Source organism: Empidonax traillii, unplaced genomic scaffold, assembly GCF_003031625.1.
Source record: "Empidonax traillii isolate 1590-97213 ecotype Southwest subspecies unplaced genomic scaffold, ASM303162v1 scaffold16:size2589160, whole genome shotgun sequence".
NCBI lineage: Eukaryota > Metazoa > Chordata > Aves > Passeriformes > Tyrannidae > Empidonax > Empidonax traillii.
In genome coordinates this window covers 1,120,821-1,143,301 of record NW_020955209.1, presented here as the reverse complement: position 1 = coordinate 1,143,301, position 22,481 = coordinate 1,120,821, and the positions used below count along the sequence as shown (strand labels likewise).

The following is a 22,481-nucleotide window of genomic DNA, read 5'->3' as shown; positions in this document are numbered from 1 at the left end:
AAACTATGCAAACATTCTCCACCCCCCACCAGAGTCCTAAAGCAACACTTGCTCATAATTGAACTGCAACCCTTTTGTAGAACGGCTGGGTGAGGCAAAGATTCAGGCCATAACTTAACGAAGACCTGGAGAGGGGTTAGCCCATGAGAAGTCACTTTTCTTATCAAGGGACATGCTCTGACTTGTCCACAGAGGAGAAAGAAAACACGAATTTAAAAACTGCTTAGCAGGTTTAAGGGAAAGAAGTCCCAATCACTGACAGAAGGTACTGTTTCTTAAAATGGTAAGAATAAGAGGACTACTTTAAAAAAAAAAAAAATCAAGGAAAATCCAGCAGACATGTTTGTTAAAAACACATTGCTTACTTTTGGAGGGAACTAGCTCTGTGCTGGATGAAATGGGGTTCCTGGGTTTCACAAAAGAGATGACCAGGCAAAAACCAAACCCTGAAGTGAGAGCAGCCTGCACCAGAGATGCACCTCGCTGAGCAGGAAATGCCTTTCCAAAGGGGAGACAGAGCTTATCATAGGTCCACAGGGTGTTTCTGTCTTTGTGTTCACATTACTGTTTTTCGCACCTACCTGGCCAGGCAGCGCACCCTGGCCCTCCGAGCGCCCACTGGCCAGCCAGGACAGGACCCTTCCTCTGCTCCCCAGGAGCCACAGCCACAGAGGGGCGAGGCGGCCTGGCCCTTTAACGCCGGCCGCAAACACCAGAATCACTTTCTTTAAGAGTAACTTCCTGTAAACTGAGAAGGGGGAAATACATGTGGCCTCATCAAAGCAGCTTGCGAGAGATTTTGCGGTGTGTTTGTTATGAGAAAATGGAAGGGAGCTGGGTGAGTTATGCTGCATCAAGAGGAGCCTTCGGGTTTCTCTGCTCACCCTGGCTCACAAACTTCCAGGAACGCGAGGCTCCGGCGCTTGACGCCTGCTGCCACTTCCCAAACTAGCCCTCCACCACTCCCACGTCAGGGCCACAGATCCGGCTCCCCTGGCAAAAGCACCCACCAGGCTCCCACCTATTCTGGGGAAGGCGAGACCAGATGTGCTGAGTCACGGCGCTGTTCCCAGAAATGACGTGGGCCCCGGGGCGGCCCTGCTCCCCTCACGCGGGCAAGGCACAGGCAAGCATTCCCCGTGCACAGAGCAGATGTTCCCACTTCTGCCAGCAAGCCCAGGATGCCTTTAATAACATGTGGAAAGTTATCTCCCACAATTTCCTTTGCATATGCAAGCCTGTGTCAGACCCCTAGGAAGGAATTAATTTTCAGTGCAGCAGTCTGTCTTGAATGAATCAAGAGATTATAACAGAGAATTTAATGATGCTTAGATGGCTCCTAGGATAGCTTTTCTGAGGATCCCTCTGCATTAAGGCTTAAAATCACATCATGAGAATGATGTCATCTTTCTTGCTGCAACATACGAATGAAGTCCTGCAAGATGTTTAGCAGTCCCTCTTCTCTGTGTCTGCTTGTCTTATTAACTGGCAGGACTAGGGCCAGCGTACCAGATTCTTCCTATACTGCCCAAAAGCTCCCCAAAAATTCATCAAAATGAAACATTTTGTGGCCTTATGAATGTGAAAAGAGTTCCCTGCTTTGTAAAAATGCTCATGCAAATAACTGCCCGTGCAATGCTGTATTACAGTGCACAAAGACGATCTGAGAAAACCAAAATGATTCAATTAGGTAGGAAGAAAGGGTTATGGGGAACGCTGGGGCTTGGCCTTGGTTTCACCTGGATATGAGGTTGGGATATTACTAAGGCAGGCAGGCACCTGAGCACAGAGGCTTGGACACAGTCCCAAATCCACAGATTTAGACACAAACTAAGTGGCTAGAAGGCAGCAAAACAAATCTATGGAAGAACATGGGACTAAGGAATATCCTCTAACAAGTAATAATGGGTCTGTAAAGAAACTGAGAATTATGTTACCTCAAAAACTGGAAGCATATTCCCTTGCACAGACTGCCCAAGCAAAAACAAACTGGCTAGTGCTCCCTTCCAGCTTATGCTGTGGAGTACAGTTTAGGCACCACATTTAGTGTTTGTCTCTTTTCCCCTCTCTAAAATCCTTGGGCTTCTCTTCTAACAATTCTGAGGTGGACTAGAAACATTTACTACTTGAATGATATACACTGAACACCACCACCACCACCACCACCACTGTGTTATAGCAGTTCTATTCATAACCTATGAAAAAATGTCACAAAATGTATCATAATTCCAGAGTAAAAGTTTATGCACTACTTTCACATCTTCTTCACAGAGGGAAAAATCAAGGACGTGATACTTTCATAAACTAGACAGACTTTCCACTGTGAAGAAATTCAAAACAGCCTACCCTTACAGCAAGCAGCAGAACTATTTCTTTACAGAACCAAGCACCGATCCGTATTGGAAGAGAGAGTCAAAGTGACAGAGAGGAGAGCTGTGCATCTCCACTGCTCTCTCCACCCACACAGTCCCTACAGCCAGGCTTTTAGTCAGCTTAATTCACCCACTGGCTCTGTTCATGCCTGGCAGCGTACAGAGGCTGTCCCCTGCATCAGACGGGTCTGCAGCAGGAAGTGACCCAGCTTCTCAGCCCTACTCATTTAGCGATCTGCTTACTGCAACAACATGGTGCTATTTTTTCCTGCTTACCCGCCAAAAGTATTTTCTGTTCGCATTCTTGGGAACCGTATCGCTGGTATAGATCTCTCCTACCAGGGGTCCAAAGCGTGTTCCTTTTGGGATGTACTCTTTGCTTATAACTCCAGTGACCTACAAGAAGAGCAACACAGGATCAGTTCACTGCCAGCAGAAACTGAGAAGTCTTCCTCTTTTCCCCTGTCCCCCTTAAAGTAAAGCAGACAACACAACAAATTTTTAGTGACAGGTCAGCAAAACAGAAATAAATGAATAGTCACATTGGATGCAATACAAAGAGCTTTGTAAGATATCAGCATTTTACCCAGACATGTGGAAGCCAATGATGAATACCACCTTAAAAACTGATTTTGTGGAAATATATTTACAAAAAGAAATAGTAAGTGAAATGTGCAGAGACTATCAAATATCTTCAGAAGTTATTTCTCCTATCAGAGGTAACCCCCAAAAGTCTAGTTTCAGCAAAAAACATATTCAATATCTAGCAATCACTTCACTGCTACAGAACTCACTTTTCTAATAAGTTAGGAACTGGAATGACTGCTCCTCCAGATCAAAATGAAACCACCCTCCACCCTCCTCCATTCTTCACTCTACACCCACCCTGATAGCTAAAAAGAGAACAAAACAAAAAAAAGACAACCTACAGTTCTCTTACCAGCATGCAGTGGCATACAAACCAGAATATGGAATGGGTTTGGGACACGTACTCACAGGTCACCTTCTTTTATAAAAAGGAATCAGCAGTTCCAGTAACATATATCAAGTGGGTTTGGTCAAAAAGTCATAAGGGTTTTGAAGAAAATGCTCCACTATGGTAGGTCTAAGAAATGTACTCTGGTTGTTCAGCTTCCTTCTTGACAGTAATTACACCAAAAAAAGTCACTGACCACAAATCAGGAAGCAATTCATCATTATTCAGAAGAACGTGCCTTGGAGTAACCCTTTGCAAAACACTGCTGAGTTACTGGTTTTGTCTCTCTGTTTCTCACTAATCTTCTTAAAGTTAATGTATCCAAATGATGTTAAAAACCGAGTGATTTTGTAAACCAAGACCCCTAAGCCTTTGCAAGATTGATCCTGCTGCTCAGATAGTATAAAAAAAAAAGAAGATAAAAAGTTCATTAATGAAACTGAATTAAATATATCCCCTTCACACATCTTGCCACTTGTCTTTTTGCTCACCAGGATTTCAGAACAAGACAAGAGCATCAGAAGCGGCTGATGAACACTAAAAGTTGTGATTACTGCTGTCTGTAGCCCACAAGGAATCGATGTCCTCACCAAATCAGATTAGCACTCATCAGACCCTACAGATAGCTCATTTCAGTGAGCTTTTCTTTTTAACAGTCCTTCTCAGCAAAGGGTGGTAGAGAGCCCAGGCTGTATGGAGACAGCCCTTCACAAATTAGCTAAGCCTTCTGATTTTCTCATGCTACATTTTCTTCTGTTGTATGACCCTTAGCATATAAGAAAGAGATAGAGAAATCCTTGCCTGTGTACTGGTCAAGAGTAAAAATCCCAGTAGACAACTATTACCTAGCATAATTTCATGTTAAATGTTGAAATAAAGGGGGAAAATGACAGCCATGGAATCAAGTAATCACCTGGAAACAGATTGTTGGGTGTATGCTGTGGCTGTTTGTACTCATTTGCATTTCAACATGTGTTTCAGCACACTACCAAAAAATTTAAACATCAGCATTAGAGGTAGTTAAATGCTCCATTGATCTGTGCATCTGGACTGAAGGGAGAGAAGAAGGACTTCCAGAAATTTTCCTACACCTACCATATGCTGAAACAAGCTCAGTGGCTCAGTTTTATTTTTGTCTTGCTTGTACTTGTCTCATAAAGAGCTGAAAAAGGCAGATGTTCTTCTCATTTTCCCTATATATCTTCATTTACATCCATCTGCCCTCTCAAGAAAAGTTCACAACCAAGCTACAGCACACTCCACCAGTTTTACTACATGATAGCTTGACTTTTTTCATGGTTTTAAAAATATCTTTGCCTTAATTAAAATGACTTTAATGAAATTCTCAGAATCTCTAGAAATCACTCCTTGAACTAGTCAACTTGAAACAGTCTCTGACACAGCAGATACTGTTTGATATCCACCTTACAGACAGTGTTTGCTTCTTCCCCGGTGTAGCTGAACACAAAGATGAGTCCTCACCCTGTACCCATCAGAAAGTTGTTTTGGCAGAGGATGTTCTTGCACAGCCGTGTGTGCCAACACTGAAATTTTGCTAATCCAGCCTAAAGCTGCCCAGATGACTTTTAACTGAGGGTGGCTTTCTGGTCAGCAATTCTTGGCCTTCACCATGCCCCCCCACAAGCTCAGCTGTGGAGGTCGATGAGGGGCACCTTCCAGAAGAAGGGTGCCAGCAGTGGCAAGGCAGGTTGGCTCCAAACTGCCGGCAAACCCCCTGCCAGAGCCAACAGGGGCTCCTGCCCCGCCGCAGGAGCAGGGCCGGCTTAATAAGAGGTCAGGAAGCAGGGAGCTGCCGAGGGCCAGGAGGCAGGACAGCGGCGGAACTCCAGGTCTGGAGCCGGGAATGAACCGTTCCCGGGCTGCCGGAGGGCTGTGCCAAAGCGGCACTTCGGAGCTCCGTCCGCCAGGTGTCCCCTCGGCGGGGAGCCCCTGCCGGGAGCCGCGGGCGCTCCCCGAAAACAGAGCCCGGGCGCTGCCCGCGGGGCCCGGACCGCGCCGCACGGCAGACACGCGCGACTGAGCCCACAGGTTCCTCTCCAGAGCCGCTCAGCCCCTCTCGCTTCAGAGCTCCCAGCACTGCGCCGCATCCCTCCTCTCAGTGCGGCAGCATTTCCAGCAGGAAGGCGCAGCCCGGCGGCAGCCCGAGCCCGCACGGCGCTGCTGCGGCCAAGCTGCGCTCGCCGCTGCCCGAGCGGGCCGGGGCGCTCCCGCGGAACCGCCTGCGAGCGGGGCCGGCTGCGAGCGGGGCCGGCGGGGACAGCGCGGCCGCCCGCGGGGAGGCCCGGCGTGGGGAGCCCGGGGTCGGCGGGAGCCCGGGACGGCGGCCCTGGAACTGACCAGGGTCCTAATGCGGCGCCGGGGGCCGGGCACGCCCGGGGCCCGCCTGGCCCAGTCAGCGCATCCCGGCCTGCCCGCGGCCCTCGGCCATGAGCCGGACGGACTCCGGTCCCAAATCTGATCTGAGAGGGCGCTTCGGAAGATCAACGCTCCTACATCCTTGTCTGGGGAGAGGGCACTGAAGTAAACAACGACTCCTGATAACTCTGCAAGGGAAGGGTATTTTGCAATGGGACCCACTCAGCTGCTTAAAAATTCCAAAACACTGAACTAACTCTTACTTCATTACTGGCTTCATTAGAACAGCAGTATTCTCCACATGCAAACACGACAGGCCATCATGTGTCCTGGAATAACACTGATTTTAAATTTTTTTTAACTACTAGTCCTACATTACATAATTTTCACCCCTTTGTTCAGTGACCAGTTTTCTAAAAGTGATGCCACAAAATAAAATGCTTTCCTCAGTGACAACATATAAAATGAATAAAAGCAATAGGGGGGAGCAAGTGTTTAAGGTCAGTGAGGCACACTTTGTAACAGCTCAAAATCATTGCTTTCACCAAAATCACTGATTCAGGATCTGAAGAAATGGCCTTATTAGAGAAATACAAATGCAATGGGTGGTTTGCTGAGGTATGTTTTGCTCTGTCTAAGCTCACAGACCAGGATGAGGCACTAGTAATACTCAAGATAGCAGAGTAACTGGCACTTTATATCAAGAGCTGTTGGGGCTTTAAGCACTGAGACCAAAGAAAAAATTATTGAAAAACAATGTTTTTAAACGTCTGCATGAAAAGATCATTCACATGTGGCCTTTTAGAACATGAACCTAACACCACATTTCTTCATTTTTTGACAATTGCCAAAACTGGAGGAAAGAATAAATAATTCATGCATAGAAATAAATAAATGACTTCATGCAAATCTAACAGCCTAAAATGTTGTGAGCAGTAGTAATTCATTTTTTAAAATGCTGACACATTCTGTGAACTCACAACAAAAAATGTGTCCTTCAGAAAAGTCCCTGATCAAGATCCAAGAATAAACAAGAGTATGATGACGTGTCATGGGCTCCCTTGCAAATTGCACAAACCTTTAAAGAAGAGCTACTCGCTCCACAAAGCATTCAAAGAGAAGAAACAGAAAAAGCAACCCTCCCCAAACAACAGCAGTTGTACTTCCTCCCTCCTAAGAAGGCACGCAGTACTTTTCCTGATCCAACCGGAGACACAATACTAATCATCACAACACTAGGATTTTCATGATCTAATCATGACAGTATTAGCATTTCACAAGCGATGTATTATATATGTTTTTTGACAATAAACTGACTCAGCATTTAAAACTCTAGGCCAGATGAAGCCACAGCTCTCCCCAGAGTTAACAACGAAGACAGCTCACGTCTGAAACCCACTGCCAAACACGCATGCACGCATCCCCTGAAGTCTTACTTCATCCTTTCGTAAGTGAAAAAACCCACCCTATCAAGCTGTCAGGACTCCAGTGCTTTTCCATGAGGTCAAAACCAGAATCAGGCTCCCTCACTGACCCCATAAACACTGATGTGCAGGAGCAATACACACATCCAGTCCTGACCCCACTGAACAAAATCAAACTTCGAAGGCAGACAGAAAGAAAAATGTTTCATGCCAAAAGTAGCTAGAATGCAAGCAGATTATGCCAATTACAACTACTTCACCCTTCAGATGAGTAGCAAATGAGTGACCTGTCCGTACATGCAGTAGGGACAGTAGCTTTCACAGAAGGTGGGCAAAAAAACCATCATATCAGCCTTTTCTTCCAGAGCTACCTTAGAGATAGTCAGGGTTTGAAAGTTCCTATTACTCCTTACGGTAGGTGCAATTCAGCACAAATAAAAGACCGGGGGGAGTTTAGGAGAACAAAAGGAGGATGTCCTATATTCAGACTCCCACTAGCAGGGAGCTGCACAGGTCACATTTTACAAGGAAGAACTAACAATCTTTCAACAACTTCCCTCTCCCCCTGTCTCTCTTATACAGAGATGGCAGCAATCCTCCTACCCTGATACACTGATCTAAGCTAGAGAGTAAGGAAATTACATCTCGGTGTTTCCAAACACAGCGCTGGGAATTTTGAAAGCTCTTCAGGTATCTCCAGCTGCAACAGGACGACTCAACAGGGGCAGAGAGAGCAAGCAGCCTCAGCAGCCAGTCACCAGCTGGCTGCCAAGGATCAGCCCGAGCTGTCGTGCTGCAAGCTCATCCTTCAACCAAGAAATCCTCTCACATCATACAACAGTCACAGCTTTATTTCCCTGCTCTTGCCAAAGTAAAACCTATCTAACAATGCAATAACACAAAGCAAGGTTTCACACTTTTTTTCTGGAGCATGACCTTTCTCTGCCAAAGTTCTGCAGGGCAGGGCAGGGCGGATGGGAAGAGAAGAGTGATTTTACGGAGAATTTAGCTTTTACCTCTTACCAAACCTACTAGGCACTGTATTAGGCACTGCCAAGCTAAATTCCACGGTGTCAACACCCTTCAGCTGGGAGTCTGGCCCTATTTCTGTACACAGGATTAAACAAGTACCTGCTCTGGAAGGAAATATTTGATAGGCACGGATGAGTGTACCTCTTCTTTTCAGCTCTGTGGTCAGTGTGTTTAGCCAAAGCAGAAGCACAGGTAATAGTTGCTATACCACAAGTCTCAGCACAAGGAGAAATGAAGGGTTGTCCCTTGGGTTATTACCCTACGAACATCACACCTAGCTATAATAGCTACTCTATATGAAGGAGTAAACACAAAACCAAATTGCTCATCCGGGCTCATTTCTTTCCAGCCCTTCTGAAACAACAACAAAGAATGTACCCACTCCAGGGACAAGGATAGGACAGACTCACGCAGCTAGCTACCAGTGAAGATACTGTCCCAGATAAACAAAAGTTAATTTAAGCTACGGCCACCCTTCTGTCAAGCTTGCTACAGTCCTACCATTACTTCCTTAACCAGAGCGCTGGAGTTTTTAAGAATTTAGGAAGTCGGGAATACAACAAGTTTACGAAAAGAATAAAGCAATTTCATAACCAAAGGGAAACAAAAAAGAAATAATTAAACACATTTCCAGGAATTTGGGGGGTTTTTTCCCCCCTCTATGTTTTTTAAAGCTATTTATTGGACAACCGAGGCACTTTAATCTCTGAGCCAGAGGCAATGAATGGTCCTGGCAAACAGCAGTCTAGAAATTGGCACAGAGAACTACCCCACAGTTTAAATATGCTTATTCAGATGCTGTTCAAATTGCGTGAAAATTTAACTGTTTGCGAATTGGTACAGAACCAGTGTCAGGGATAAGTTGGCTGCAATTTTCAATGAAAATATTACACAACAGATGACCATCTCACAGTTTCTTAAAAAAGTTATTAGGGTCCCATAATAAAAGCTAGTGGGCAGCTTTTGTTGTTGTTGGTAGGGCGTGTGTTTGTCTATGTAAAAGAATCAAAGACAGGCACACGCTTTCCAAAGCGCTGTGATGTGCCTTGTCTGACTCCAACCTTCCCCAGAGTGTTGCCGCTTACCTCTTTGCAGTTAGATGCATATTTAAAAGTCAAGTTCCTTGGCAAGGAAGCCTCTGCCTGAGTTAGGGTGCCTCCATCGGCACTGGGATCCAACGGGTGATCATTTACAATGTATGTACACTTCTCTTCAAAATCAGCTTCTGTCCACAGAGTCATGTCAGCATCCTCCATGTCCATTTTCATTGTCCACTCTCTCCCTTTCACCAGATTCTTGAAACTCACAGTGTTCGAGCTACACTGTGTAGCAGCCTGGAAAAAAAGAAAACAGCCTTTAATCCTCATTGTCCTTCAGTGTTGTGGTTTCCGTTGATACAGCGTGACTAATACAGTAGTCTGTGACACTTTAAAAGCGTATGCAGGATAGTTGGTACAGTTGAGTAATAGCCAAAAAGCAGTGTAAACGAAGCTGCTGTGACTGAAGCAGCGCCTTAAAATGCCAGCCTTGGTAATAATGAGGGAACAAAATCAGAGGAAAAAATCCCTAGGCTGACAACTGCTTTACCTCTTTCAGACCCTTTCCTTAATGCTTCAGAGAAAAAAATATTCCGTGCTGAAGAAAACGTGGGGTCATGGCCGCGAGACCACTTAGTCGCCTGTGGAAAAGCTGCCTCAGAAAAGTGTCACAAACAAGGAGAGGAAGAGGAAAGGAGCCGCTGTCTGCGTCTGAATGAAGCTAAAAATGGAAAGCGCATGTTGGAAGAGCGGAACCCAGCCTTGCCTCTTCCAAATGGGGAAGCCTGAACTTTCCCACCGGCTTTCAACACACAAACAACTTTCAAAACAACCTGGCCCCCCCGCCTCCTCCTGACGTCCCCTTATCCTTTGGCATGGAAGGCTGAGAAAGCCGACATCCTGCCAGCATCACCGTAGCAGCAGCAGCCCTGCACAAAGCTCTTCAACACAATTTTGGGGGTCAAAACAGAACAGGAGCAGGGGAAACAAATAAATATTTTTTAAAAAGCGGTCCATCCCTTTTGATTTTGATGATACCTCCTAGAATTACTATCTCAAAGCACTACATATGAGCCTAGCAGGATAATTCCAGCAAGTCCTTCAGTCCCTCGGTCTGTTCAGGACAGAAGCGCTGTTATCAAAGCTATCCTCGAGCAGGTATTAGGGTCAGGCTCTTTCCATAAGGTTCAACAAAATCTGTGCCTACGCCAGTAGCTGGGAATGTCACTCAATCCAGCGTAAGATCCCTTCATTTTTCCTTTTCGAATACGCAACTACTACGAAGTTCACACCCCTCCTCCGGGAAAAACGAAACGCGAAGACTGAAAGCGCACGATCTTCCGAGAAAGAGGTTCAGGTCTGACTGACTTGGCGCTCGGGGGAGACCCCCAGAGCTCCCCTGGGACCGCCACTGCCGGGAGGCACGGCCGGGCCGCCCGGAGAGGCTGGGGCAGGGGTCGCGGCACTCAGCTTCCCCCCGCGGCCGCCGCGGGACGAGCCCCGCGCCCCGTCCCCAGTGCGGTCGGGGCGAGCGGTGCGACAGCGACGGACCCTCGGCGTCATATGGGGAGAGGGGGCTAACAGCGAAACTCAGGCCGCGGGGGAAGGGGTGGTGGTGCTGGTGACAGCTGCGCGGCGGAGCGAAAGGGTTAATGCCGATCAGAAGAGCGCTCTCGATCCGGGAGAGGCGACGAGGAAACTTTTGCTCCGTCCCGCGGGCGCCGGGGCGGGCGAGAAGCAGGAGCCGGGGAGGTGGAGACGGGTGTGAAGGGGGGACGGCATCGCGCTCCTTACCGGGGCAGAGTCCGCGCGCGTTTCCACACCGAAGCCCACCGGCGGCGGCAAACCTGGCTCATCTCTACAGAGTAAACATTTCTCCTTCCTTCCAGCGGCCGGGTCCCCGGGAGACTGACTCACACCTCCAGCCGCCGCTCCCCTCCCGCTCCTCCCTCCCCCGCTGTCAGACAGGTGCTGCTGCTCTTGCCGCTGGGGAACGCTGGGGGGCCGCCTGCCACAGCCGCACGCTCCGCTCGCCACGGCCCGCCCGCCACTCGCCCGCCCGCCCGCGCTCTCGCATCGGCCCCTCCCTCCCTCCCTCCTTCCCTCGGCCCCTCTCCCCACAGCGCGGGAGGTGGGACCCTACCTGCGGCCCCTGCCCCCGCCCAGCCCACCCGCGTTGGTTTTTTTACATCACTTTTTTCTTTTTCTCCCCCCCCCCCCCCGCCCTTCCCTTTCGACCCAGACGTCAGCAGCGAGAGCTGCGGCGCTGCCCCGCCGCCTCGGTCTGCCGGGCGGGCACTTCGCGCAGAGCGCACCTGAGGCAGCTTTTACTAGAAATCTGTTTCTCGTGCTATTTTTAAGCTCCGGAGTTCAACACATGCCCGCTTTCGTTCTTCCGCAGTTTGGCTTGATAGAATGTTATAAAAAATAACAATTAAAATTACTCCCAAGTTCCCAAGGAATATTGATTTCAAACTCGATTCACAGTGCTTGCTCCCAAACCTTAACAATCATAACACTACTTCACTTGAGATCATAACACTACTTCACTTGAGATGATGTCGCATTTGGGAGTTTCAGAGTTTTGATTACATCCCTTTCCTGAGTCTCCTTCTAATCAATGCCTTTAAAAGGAGCTGGGAAAAACATTTCTGTTTCTTCCCTTAAAGAAAACCTTCCCCCTCTCCCTAGATTAACAGCAGGGAAGCTCACAACAGCAGGGTACAGCAGTCAGTATTTCCAAACCCGTTGCCTCCTTCACAGTGTGGTAAGAAAATGAGCACAGATCTTGCATAGGGCAATGTGTAAGTGACCATCCAGGAACATGCTGGTGATGGAAGGAGGATTGGTAGAGCAATCAGCAGATCCCCGCACCCAATTTTTTTTCCTCCGATCCAAGTCAGCATGCTGGCTGAAGGAAGGACATCCTGTGATGATGGCATACAATGTCCTGTTTGTTTATTATTAAGAGCATTCCTGCTTCTCATTACAAAACAACCAGATGCCTTACTTCCTTCAGTGGTCCTGCCTCTTTAGTGAGGCGTCCTCAGGCTCAGAAGGAACAGTGATGCACAATTCCATTTATAGCCATCCACAGCCCAGTGTGAACACTAGCTGTTGCACTGTGAGGCAACTCTACTACTTTTCCTTCTTCTCATACATCTGCAAGCTTATTTCTCATCACTTTCCAGGCACTTTACATGGCAACCAGTTTCACATTCTTCTTCTAAACATACATCACTTATATTTTAGGGTGATCTGGGTGTAACGTATTTCTTCACAGGAAAAAGGGAGAAGCGGCGGCCGGGGAGGGGGGGGAGGGAAAGCAGGTTTTATGCAATCAGGTGCCTGTCTGTCTCTCTGACAGGCATACACAAACCCCTTTCCCTTAACCTGATCCTCCTCCCACTGATAAAAAGGCGTGTGGAAAGGATTACTTGCCATTTTCGGCCTGTGATGCTGAGAATAGCATATCTGTGTAAAGACCTTCCGTATGCACTAGCACGGGAGGGCTCGTGGCAGCAGACATAAGTAGGGCAACTGCTGGCAAGTCAGTGTCCTGGCTTAAGTGCCACCACAGCGTAATTCCACAAGAGAGGTGGCCTGAGCGCTGGGCTGAAGGATGTAAGTGTAATTGGATATACCCAGTAAAACCGAGGCACATTCAAAATGAGGTCTAGGAAGGCTCTGAAGTAGGAAGAACCATTCATTAAAGGAGAGAAATCCGGCCTACTTGATTGGGTTAATTAACTGATGCTGAGTCACACTGCATAGAACAGAAAAACAATGTAGTCATACCGAAGGTGATTATTTTACCAAAAAATAGTCTCACTCCGAGAGGCAGCTGTTTCAGAGCTTTTCACTTCCCTGTTAGCTTGAAAGAAAAACAAAAAAGGGGAGGAGGGAAGGGGCAAGAAGAAAGGGCTGATGTGTTTCCTTCAGGGAGTGATCTTCTTAATGTGAAGAAGAGCAGGGAAAAAAGCAAATCTGCTTTTCAAGGAACTGAGAATGCTTTGGGGCTGGAAAAAAAGAGGAATCAGAGATTAGATCAGATCAGATGAAGTAAAATGTTCCTCAGGACAGGAGGATGCCACTATCCCAGGTCAGTGCAGCTCTTTCCCTGGAGCCTGAGGAGGCAAGTACAGCCTATGAAACCTATGGACTTCAAATATCTCTGAGGCACACTCTGAGGCTATCCTGAAATTGGCTCCAGGTGCCTCAGTGAAGCTGAGTAGTGCAGGAGAAGGGGTTTCACTGTTGTGCAGGTCTAGCCTAACAGTGCCTGATCTGGAATAAAACCAAGTTTATCAAGAAAAAGAGACAGAAACAAATTGTTAAGAATATGTACTGAAGTAAGAAACACAAAGGAAACTCTGCCATTAAAGAAATATATAGACTGACCTTCTGACCTTCCTCCTTAAGAGAGAAACATAAAAAGACGCCCTGTTCAACCAGAAGTTTTCTGCTCTTTTATAGAAATCGTTTGTGCCAGTAGCTGCTATTGTCTGGAATGTGCAATCTCAAAATGTTGTTCATTTCAAAAAGAACATTTTTAGTCATATTTTATTTTTTCCCTTCTCGCTCAGAGAAAACCTCAATTACTGTATTAATCAGCATTTCTCAGGCAGCTCTCCTCTCCAGCAGCTTTCAGCCTGGCAACAAATCATGAATGGCCCTAACAGCTCTGATCTCAGAAATCCCCATCCATTTCCTTTGATGCTATCACCACTTCAGCTCAACAACAAGCCTGCGCAACTCAGCCTCAGCTGCCGCTGCTGCTGTTATCCCTGCCTGCTGTAAGGGGAAGAAGGAGGGAAGGGAACTGGCTCTAATAGATGAAATTTCTTCTGAAAGTTGGAGGGGAGATAAAATGCACACAAGAGATTAAAGAAGAGTCTCATTTTCACATCCTCCCCTTCCCCTTCCCCAAACAAGGTCAGTGGCAGATTGACCACATCAAGGGTAACTACCAGACCCACCCCCATTTCCCACTTCCTGCATGTAGGCATCCTTGTGCTGGTAAACATTTGGGGACCAGTTGTGGTCATTACTTGAAGAAGGTACACCGTGTAGTTGCACGACTGCACATCTTTTAAAAGCCAACTGAGAAATCAAACTCTAAGAAGAACTTGCTTTCAAGTTCTGATACACATTCACGTTATGGAGCCACGTTTTTGAAAACGTGGTTGCTGTCAGATTCAAGGGAAAGAGAGACCCAGCACACTCTAGTGACTGTGCAACAGGAAAAGTTACAGCCATCTTCTCAGAGACTGGCCTGACCTTTGTAAAACAGTGCCTATAGGTTTCAGATATGATCTCAGAGGCTTTGTATGCCCTAGACAACTTTAGCATGGTATTGCCTATAAGGAGAGAAATTAAAATTGCACTTGAATCTACATTGAAGGTTTTTGCAAGGGCATTTGGGGTGGTGTGTGGTGTAACGAGGAGGCTTTTGAATTAACACATGCAGCTTTCAGGGACTGCTTTTAATTACAGAGCACCCTGGTCATTGCCTTGTAGCACTTCCAAATGCCAAATGTTTATTTTTGTCTCAGCTGAGCACTACCAAGAGCCGATCTTTTGGCTGCACTCTCAGCTACTGCCTAGTGCAAGCCTTAACATCACTTTTGGTTTCTGTTGTTTTATCCTCTCAAGAAATTTTCCTTAAAAAGAGAAAAAAGGAGTCAAACTAAAATACCATATCCCTTTTTGTTTCCAGCAAGGCCTTATTAAAATACTGCTCAAATGACATACGAATAAGCCAGAACAATCCTCCAATGGAATAAAAACATTCTCCCAGCACACAGAAGCAAGAACTAAGCTTCAGCCATTTCCTCTTGTTGAGGCTTGAGTTTGAGAAGGAGACAAGGCTGTATAGGCCTGCTGTCAGGAGGGCAAGAAGGCTCTGTGAGAAGGTGGACCACAGTTGTTCCCTTCTTGTCTACCATCAGCCTTCCCATCGCACTTCTGAGCAATGATGGTCTTGGGAAAGGTAACAATGACAACCAGAAGCCCATACAACAACACTTTTATTGTCATTGCATGTTTCTATGAACCTAAGTTCATATTGGACAAGAAAACCTGAGCACAAAAATCAACCTTTCACATCCCAAACATGGACTTTTGAATATTCTATCTATTGCAGCTGAGTCTGAGGAAAAATAAATGACAACAGGCCAAACCATTCCAACTACTTTTCAACCTCACTGGTGACAAGGGGATGAAAAACTGGTGTGTTTGGAAAACTTTCATTTAAAATAGGTTGATTTCTAAATTGTCAGAGAAGAGGGATAGGATGGCATAAATACATTAGAAGGCTCACTCCTGTGAATATTTCATGTATCACCCCAGAACAAGCTGAAATAACGAAGCCACCTCAGAATTAACTGCATTATTTCAACTTTTATGTCTCTTCCCAGCATGGCAGTCATGACACTTTTTGGGGTGTTCTCTGTTAAACCTGCCTGGTAAGACATGATATGAACAATAGTGAAACTTCAGATTCTGCCCATACACAATTCCGTTTTCATTTCAGATACTCTCTGGGTTTACCAGTCTCCCGGAGCTGATGAACGCAGCAGAAGGAGGGTGAGATCCATGGGTGGAACCACGCCACTTTTCTCAGACAAAGAGCTGGCCACAGAGTGCGTTTCAAAACAGATTAACAGAAACAACAGCTACACACCATGACAAAGTGCATGTGGTGGAAATGAAAATATTTACCCACAGATTATCACAGATCTAGCAATGTGACTACCGTGCATCTAGGACCAAAGGATTCAAAATACAGTAACTGTATGTTTAGAGCTGATTAGGGAATCTGGTAGGGTTGGTCCGAAGGACCACTTTTTAATCTTCTAAGAGTACAGTTGTCATTTCTTCACCTCTCCTACCTCAGGGTGGTGAAATAACAGTCTTTTCATACCTATGTGTTGGGTGGGGGAGGGAAGAATTCCTCTGCTATTAAACACAACTTCTCATTAAATAGTTGACACCTTATCCTTCTTTAAATGTTGTAATGTTTACTTTGCAAAACCCAGGAAAGCTTTTAAAATAAAGATAGCAGAGAGATTCTTAAGCCGGGTGTCCTTGCTTATCTGCTCTTTATCAACCAGCTATTGTTTCTGGAGGAGCTCGTTGGGGAAGGTGGAGCAAAGGGGGTTAATGTTCAATAGGTATCTATCAGTTCCCCTGAAGGAATAGCGCTGCTGACAGAAGAGCAACACTGGGCTCTCAGCTACTTCCTGCAGAATGTGACAAACCAGAGAAGAAAAAAAAAAAAAAAAAAAAAAAGAGGGCTGCAGATACTTTTTTTTGTCTTCTTTTTTTTTCCCTCCCTTTCCCAAAACAACTACTTTTAAGAAATACATTGTCCTTAGGAGAGATAATCCCACAATAGAGAGTCCATTAGAGGTATTAAAGCATTGGCAGCGCCTGATCTACAAGAAGGGCTCTGTCCTGACAATAGACAATTAAAGCTGATAAATCTGCACTACTTGTTGCCGTTCTAATTCCTCGTAATTGTATGCTACTTGTCCCTGCCTCCTGCGTCCAGGGATGAAGCATGCTTCTTTAATCTCCAGAGTACCTGACCTAGTTCCTATGTGGTCTTTTCAGGACCTGTTTTCTTCCCATCTGGACTTCTTCCCTCCTACTCTCCTTTCCTGCTTCTCTCCCCTAAGCATTAAGAAGAGGTTACGATAGAGGGCACAGAAAACACCAGAGCACAGCACCCGGATCAATAATTCTGGAGCCCCAGACAATGCGCTAATCTGCAATAACAGCTAATCATGGTCAATTTGGCACACCAGTGATTAAACTGTACTTTTCATTAGGCTCAACAAGTAGAGCAGACGCACACTGACAATTCAAATTGCCCTATCAGTAAGAGCTGCCAAACTCACGTGCACTTCTGCATTGGTAGCTGCTGCATCACTAGACCTGCCAGACTAGGTCTTTGTGTGTGCTTACCTGTTTTCTTTTAACATTTTATGGACTGAGACTATTAACTGTGTTTTCTGTAAAAAAACAAGACCCTGCCCCATTCACTGTCACAAGTTCTCTTATTTAAAGGGCTCAGTGGGTGAAACTGTGATGCTAAAAAACGATCATTGCACTTCCTCTTGGTGCTGACAATGTTCTTGGTTTTACTTTATGTCTCAAATATATTTGTTGTTTTTCTCAAATTTCCGTCTTATTTTCCTGGAAGAAATGTTAGAAGTCTGCTGATGACAAAACAGAAGCATGAAAAAATGTGCAGCACAGGATTTAGAAGATGGAAAACAAGTAAAAATTACCTTGGATCTATTATTTTTCAAACTGAACTGTTCAGCCAACATCACAAAATATTAGGAGACTCAAGGATGGTCTGGATTTTCTCTTTTCACCCCTGAACTTGTGATCAAGCCAATACAGTCTTCACCTTGGAAATCTACACAGCTAATAACCTTTACATGCCATTTTGATAGTGACCTTCCTGTCACCCCCATGGAACAATTTGTTTTGACAATAGTTTATTCTGGTTGCAGTAGTACCTAGCAGATCCATTTTGCAAACTGCCCTGAAAGCCTCACCCAAGAGTTTACCACATTTTTTCTCTAAGGCCCAGCACCAAATTCCAGGACTCCCTGAGACCAAACCCACACATCCAGAGGTCTCCTTCTGTTTAACTTTAGCTTATCATCCTTGTAGTAAACTGAATAAGTGTTAAAACTGCACTTCAAGTTGCTCTTAAAAAAAAAAAAAACCAGAGCGTGGAAGATGTCAAACAAAAGCAGGAAATGTCTATTCCACTATTAATATTAATGAATCCCTAATGCATTTGCAACCCACTTGAGGTTAAGTCAGTAGAGTTCTTCTGACAGCTATTTCTCTTCACACTACCACTGCTGAAGATGTTGATGCTTTCCCTTCTGCTCTGTAATCTTTAAACCAAATTTAAATCAAGTTTAAATCAGAGCCTACCACAAAATAATGTATTTTATCCTAAGTGAACACAAAGCCCTGGAGACAGTGGTTTAAAACAGCACACATGTCCGCTCAATTTATCATTTTAAGATAGGAAGCTGCCGCAACAAACAAAACACCTCCTTGAAAGTGGGACAGCAGCAGATTGTGGTGCAGAAAGCTCCGGGATCTTTTGTTTTCCTGGAGAGCAACAACACGGCTTTACAGTGAAAGACAACAGCTTCCCCTTGCTGAAAGCTAAATCAGTTCATATAGAAAAGCCTGCCAACTGCTAGTTAGATGGTAGCAAAATATCGCAGATAATTCACTTTTCATGATAAAGCAGAAACAAGCAGGCATGCAGCACCCAGCAGGGGCTCAACTGATAAAACGGTGTCAAACTCAAACCATTTGTCAATTGGAAGGGAAGAGAGCGAGCTGAAAGATGGACTCAGGAAGTAGATTTATCTAGTGCGACACATTAACTAGTATAAATACTAAGGAAAAAGTAAACACATTTACCCAGCAGTATCTCCAGCCAGCAAAGAAAAGGCTTCTGAGCCTCAGACCCACGCTGGCCATCTAACCACTCAGCTGTCAGCTACAACAGCAGTAGCATTTTTCTTCTTGTGCAGGATTGCAATGCCATTTAATTCATGGCACTAAAAGGTTTTATTTAAAGTGTACGTTTTAATTAAGCAAAACAAAAGCGTGACTCGTCTGCTGTTCTAGTCTCCTCCCTCCACCCAGTAGCCAAAACAATAAAACCACCTTGGCAGCAAACAAGTCAGGTAACATACCCCGCAGAAGAACACAGATTTGTTATGGAATCATTCACTTTGCGTCTGGCTCGTTTGAAACTGCCTTATCAGAAACTTCTGTGCCGGAGGCTCCCGAGGCAGCGGAGGGGGCTAACAATGCAGGTCAGGCACAGTAAGTCGCCAACAGCATTATGTGGGGCACATAAACAAACTGGAATACTGCAGGGCAGAGGGGCTCTTTGCTTTCCATTGGAAAGTATAAGCGAATAACACAGTCTGCAAGCAGCACATCTCTGCTAAGATCACCGGGAAGAAGGAAAATGTCTCAAAGGGCTTTAGGATACCAACCCACAGCTATGTGGCAACCTGTAATATCAAAGAATGGCGCAACACATCAGCAAATCTTTTTAACACTCAATCTAATAAAAGCCTCAAAAATTAACAGCAAAGGAAGCAATCTGCATCATGTCCCAGCCACCCTCCCCCCCCCCCAAAAAAAAAAAAGAGTTCATAAAGAAAATTACAGCGCAGTTCTTTGTTCAGCTGTACCTTCATGTGTCCACACAGCACAGGTTCCCCACCTCCAGCTTATGCATCTCAGGATTTTAGTCCATATGGAAAGTCTGTCATTCACTCTCACACCCTTACACACACACACGCATGCTCACGCACACCACACCACACCACACCCGCGCTCTCGCTCCTCAACACACACTGTCTGGAACTGCTCCGAGGATTTTAGAATTTCCTCTTGCTAGCAGATTCCTCCCTCCCCTCACATCCACTCCACCCCGTTCTGTAATTAGGCTTAACAAGAGCAATTAACAAAACAAACTCCTCTCCTCCTGGTGGCCTGATAATTCTGATTGTCATAATGTATTAAGATGTGTAAGCCAGTTTAAAATAAAGGTAAATTACAAGATTGCACAAGAGCCATTTTGTACCTATTTCTACTACTTTTATCGTAGGGATAATGAACATTCAGACACGCCTTTAATTTAAAACATAAAAAACCAAAATTCACTTTTGAACAGCAGAGCTCAAAATTGACGTTTTTGAACCAACAAGACTATTTTGATTTTTTCCAAGTTTATTATAGGACAGCTCCCTTCTCCTATGCAAACTCCTTAGAAACAGTTTTCTTTGTGGAATTACTTTGTGACACTAAACATCCAAGATCTGAAATCAAGTTTTAATGCACCTTTTGGCTCCACAGATGTCCACGAATAAACAGATTGTAATTGTTCCTTCTGTCCTGCCTGATGTCTAATGGCATGATACAGGAGACCAAAGCTTCAACATTTTTCTGATAGTTTGTCCATCCACTTTTAAATCAGTTTCCTTCAGCAATCAAATCACAGAAATTTAGTGTCAGAATCATCAGAAAAACAACTGAGGACTAACCAATTTCAGGTGGTCAGTGGAGAAACTTTGATGTCCTTTGATTTCCATGAGCTGTGTGTAAAACACACAGAGAAAATTTACAGACAGCCTGAATTCAATTGGGAAACCTATCTAGTTCTTGTTCTGCTTGTACATTCTGTGAGTGTGTAATGAAAACTGTCAACATAAAATTAGTAAACATATCAAGCACACAGAAGACTAGAAAATAAAACTAGTTTCATAGGTGGCATGGATCTGGGTTCATATGAACTGAAAAAAAATTCTGCTCCCTCAGTTATGTACAACCTGATTCACAATACCATCTGCCAACCACAAACATTTTTTAAAAAATACAAGGAAAAAAAAGAAAAGGAAAGGCTGATGTTGCTACTGTATTGTTGGAATCTTGCAGTTTCTGATAAGCTTGATATGTTTTCCCAAGTCAATGATTTCATCTCTGCTGGGTGTCAACATTTGCACAAGAATAATTTTGGGGGTCAGAAAGACATCAGCAAATGAGATTTCAAAAGGTTTCATAAGAGCACAGATTGCTCAAACCCAGGGAAAGGAGGGTTTCAGCTTCCAGAAGTTCACTCTTCTGCTTCTTCATTCCTCCTTCCCTGAAACTGAGTCAAAGTTCTGTAAAAACTTACAGCGAACCATCAGATTTGCAAGACAACAGTTTCACATAGAAACCCCCAAGCTTTGCAGTGAGACAAACGCTCCAAAATGTCAGTAAATGGAGACCTATTATGGTGCAAACTCAGGCACTCTTTCGATTGGTAGGAGATGCCAGGAGATCTAGGACTGTGTTAAGAAACTCAGTTCTGCACTCCTGGCATATGATGCACCATCTTTTTCCTCACTTCATTCGGTGTTCAGAAAGAAGAGTGCTGACTAAAAGAGTCATTTTTCCAGATTTTTTTAAAACTCCTTTCTCCTTGAAAGGCCCAGTACCTTACTTTAACCACAGACCATTCAAATGAAGACAACCAATTTTGTCTTGTAGTTTTCCGCTTTGCTCATCAGAACAGCAGCACTAGAACGCCTCACAAACATCAAATAATGACTAATCTGATTTTCACAATACCTCCCCCATATGTTGATGAAGGTATTATTGCTATTCTCTCTCTGCAGAAGGGCTATGGAGACACAATGACATTAACATCAAAAGCATACATTAATTTTGGGATGCAGAACAGCCGATTTACTCAGCACAGCACATTTCTTTCTGTGTTCAAAGCATTTCTTTTCCTGGCATCTGTGATGGCCCTGTATTTTGCAGGGCTTCACATCAGGCACCCAGGAAGATGTTAAAATTATTGCCCACCTGCAAAAGGCTTTGCTGAGGTGAATTGGCATGAATATTATACAGAATTACAGAAGAAATAATACCTAGCTCTTCAGAGCAGAGCTCACCTGCTCTGAGAAGAGCAGCATTTTTTTCTACCATGGTCATCTTACTTCCTAATGCTGCAGCAAATGAGATGGAGAGAAGAGGTGTCTTAAAGATAACATTTTATTACACCACCCCAATTCATCTCCCCTAGCAAGCTTGTCTTATGCCTGAATGAGGCAAGTAACCAGTTAACAGTAATTAAAGGAGTAATTAAAGACTGTATCATAATGCATAAGAGGATCAAATTGGGGTTAGGCAAACAACTTTAAGTCTGGAGAACTTGAATTTGCAATTTTAGTAATGTTTTTCTACAGTTTTTATGCTGATTTTTGAAACTGGAAATAGAAAAAGCAGAGATGTTATGACCTGGCACTACACTGATTCCCAAACAGATCAGCAACAGAGCTAGGATATTATGATCTGCCACAGGCAGACTTCTGCAGGGAAGCTGGCAGACCTGGCTCAGAGCAACCATATGGTTGTTTTTGGCAAGGTCAGCACAAGCGTTGTAAGGGATAGGACACTTCTGTTGGTGAATTTCCCCGGGAGACTTGCTGAAAGCAGAGGAATGACTGCTTTCAGGCATCTTGATTTCATGCCAGGTTTGGTGTGGAGTTTGTTCTTCCTTCTCACAGACCTTGTCTCAGACTTCTGATTGGTTTCCTTGCCCAGCAAGTCCTCAGCTTGTTCCTCCTGACCCCTCTTGTAGTTTCCCTTTCCAGTCACTCCCATCTTCCACTCCCACACCCAGGCTCCTGTGTGCCAAGTCTTCCCA

The 22,481-nt window shown here is 45.0% G+C and overlaps 1 protein-coding gene across 6 annotated transcripts in view; it reads right to left on the bottom strand.

Moving 5' to 3' along the window:
• The window catches only part of PRDM1 (PR/SET domain 1), a 56,109-nt gene that overhangs the window by 13,106 nt on the left and 20,522 nt on the right, over positions 1–22,481 (bottom strand). Inside the window, exons 1-3 of one of the 6 annotated variants that reach the window (XM_027895197.1) lie at positions 11,012–11,160; positions 9,266–9,514; positions 2,649–2,768 (exon numbers count right to left, since the gene is read on the bottom strand). In XM_027895197.1, coding sequence (XP_027750998.1) covers positions 2,649–2,768; positions 9,266–9,448 — 303 coding nt within the window. In that variant the 5' untranslated portion in view covers positions 9,449–9,514; positions 11,012–11,160. Of the gene's footprint in view, positions 1–2,648; positions 2,769–3,368; positions 3,778–4,443; positions 5,155–9,265; positions 9,548–9,767; positions 10,093–11,011; positions 11,161–22,481 lie in introns of those variants that run through there. The other 5 variants (XM_027895161.1, XM_027895171.1, XM_027895152.1 and 2 more) reach the window with 5 other exon arrangements.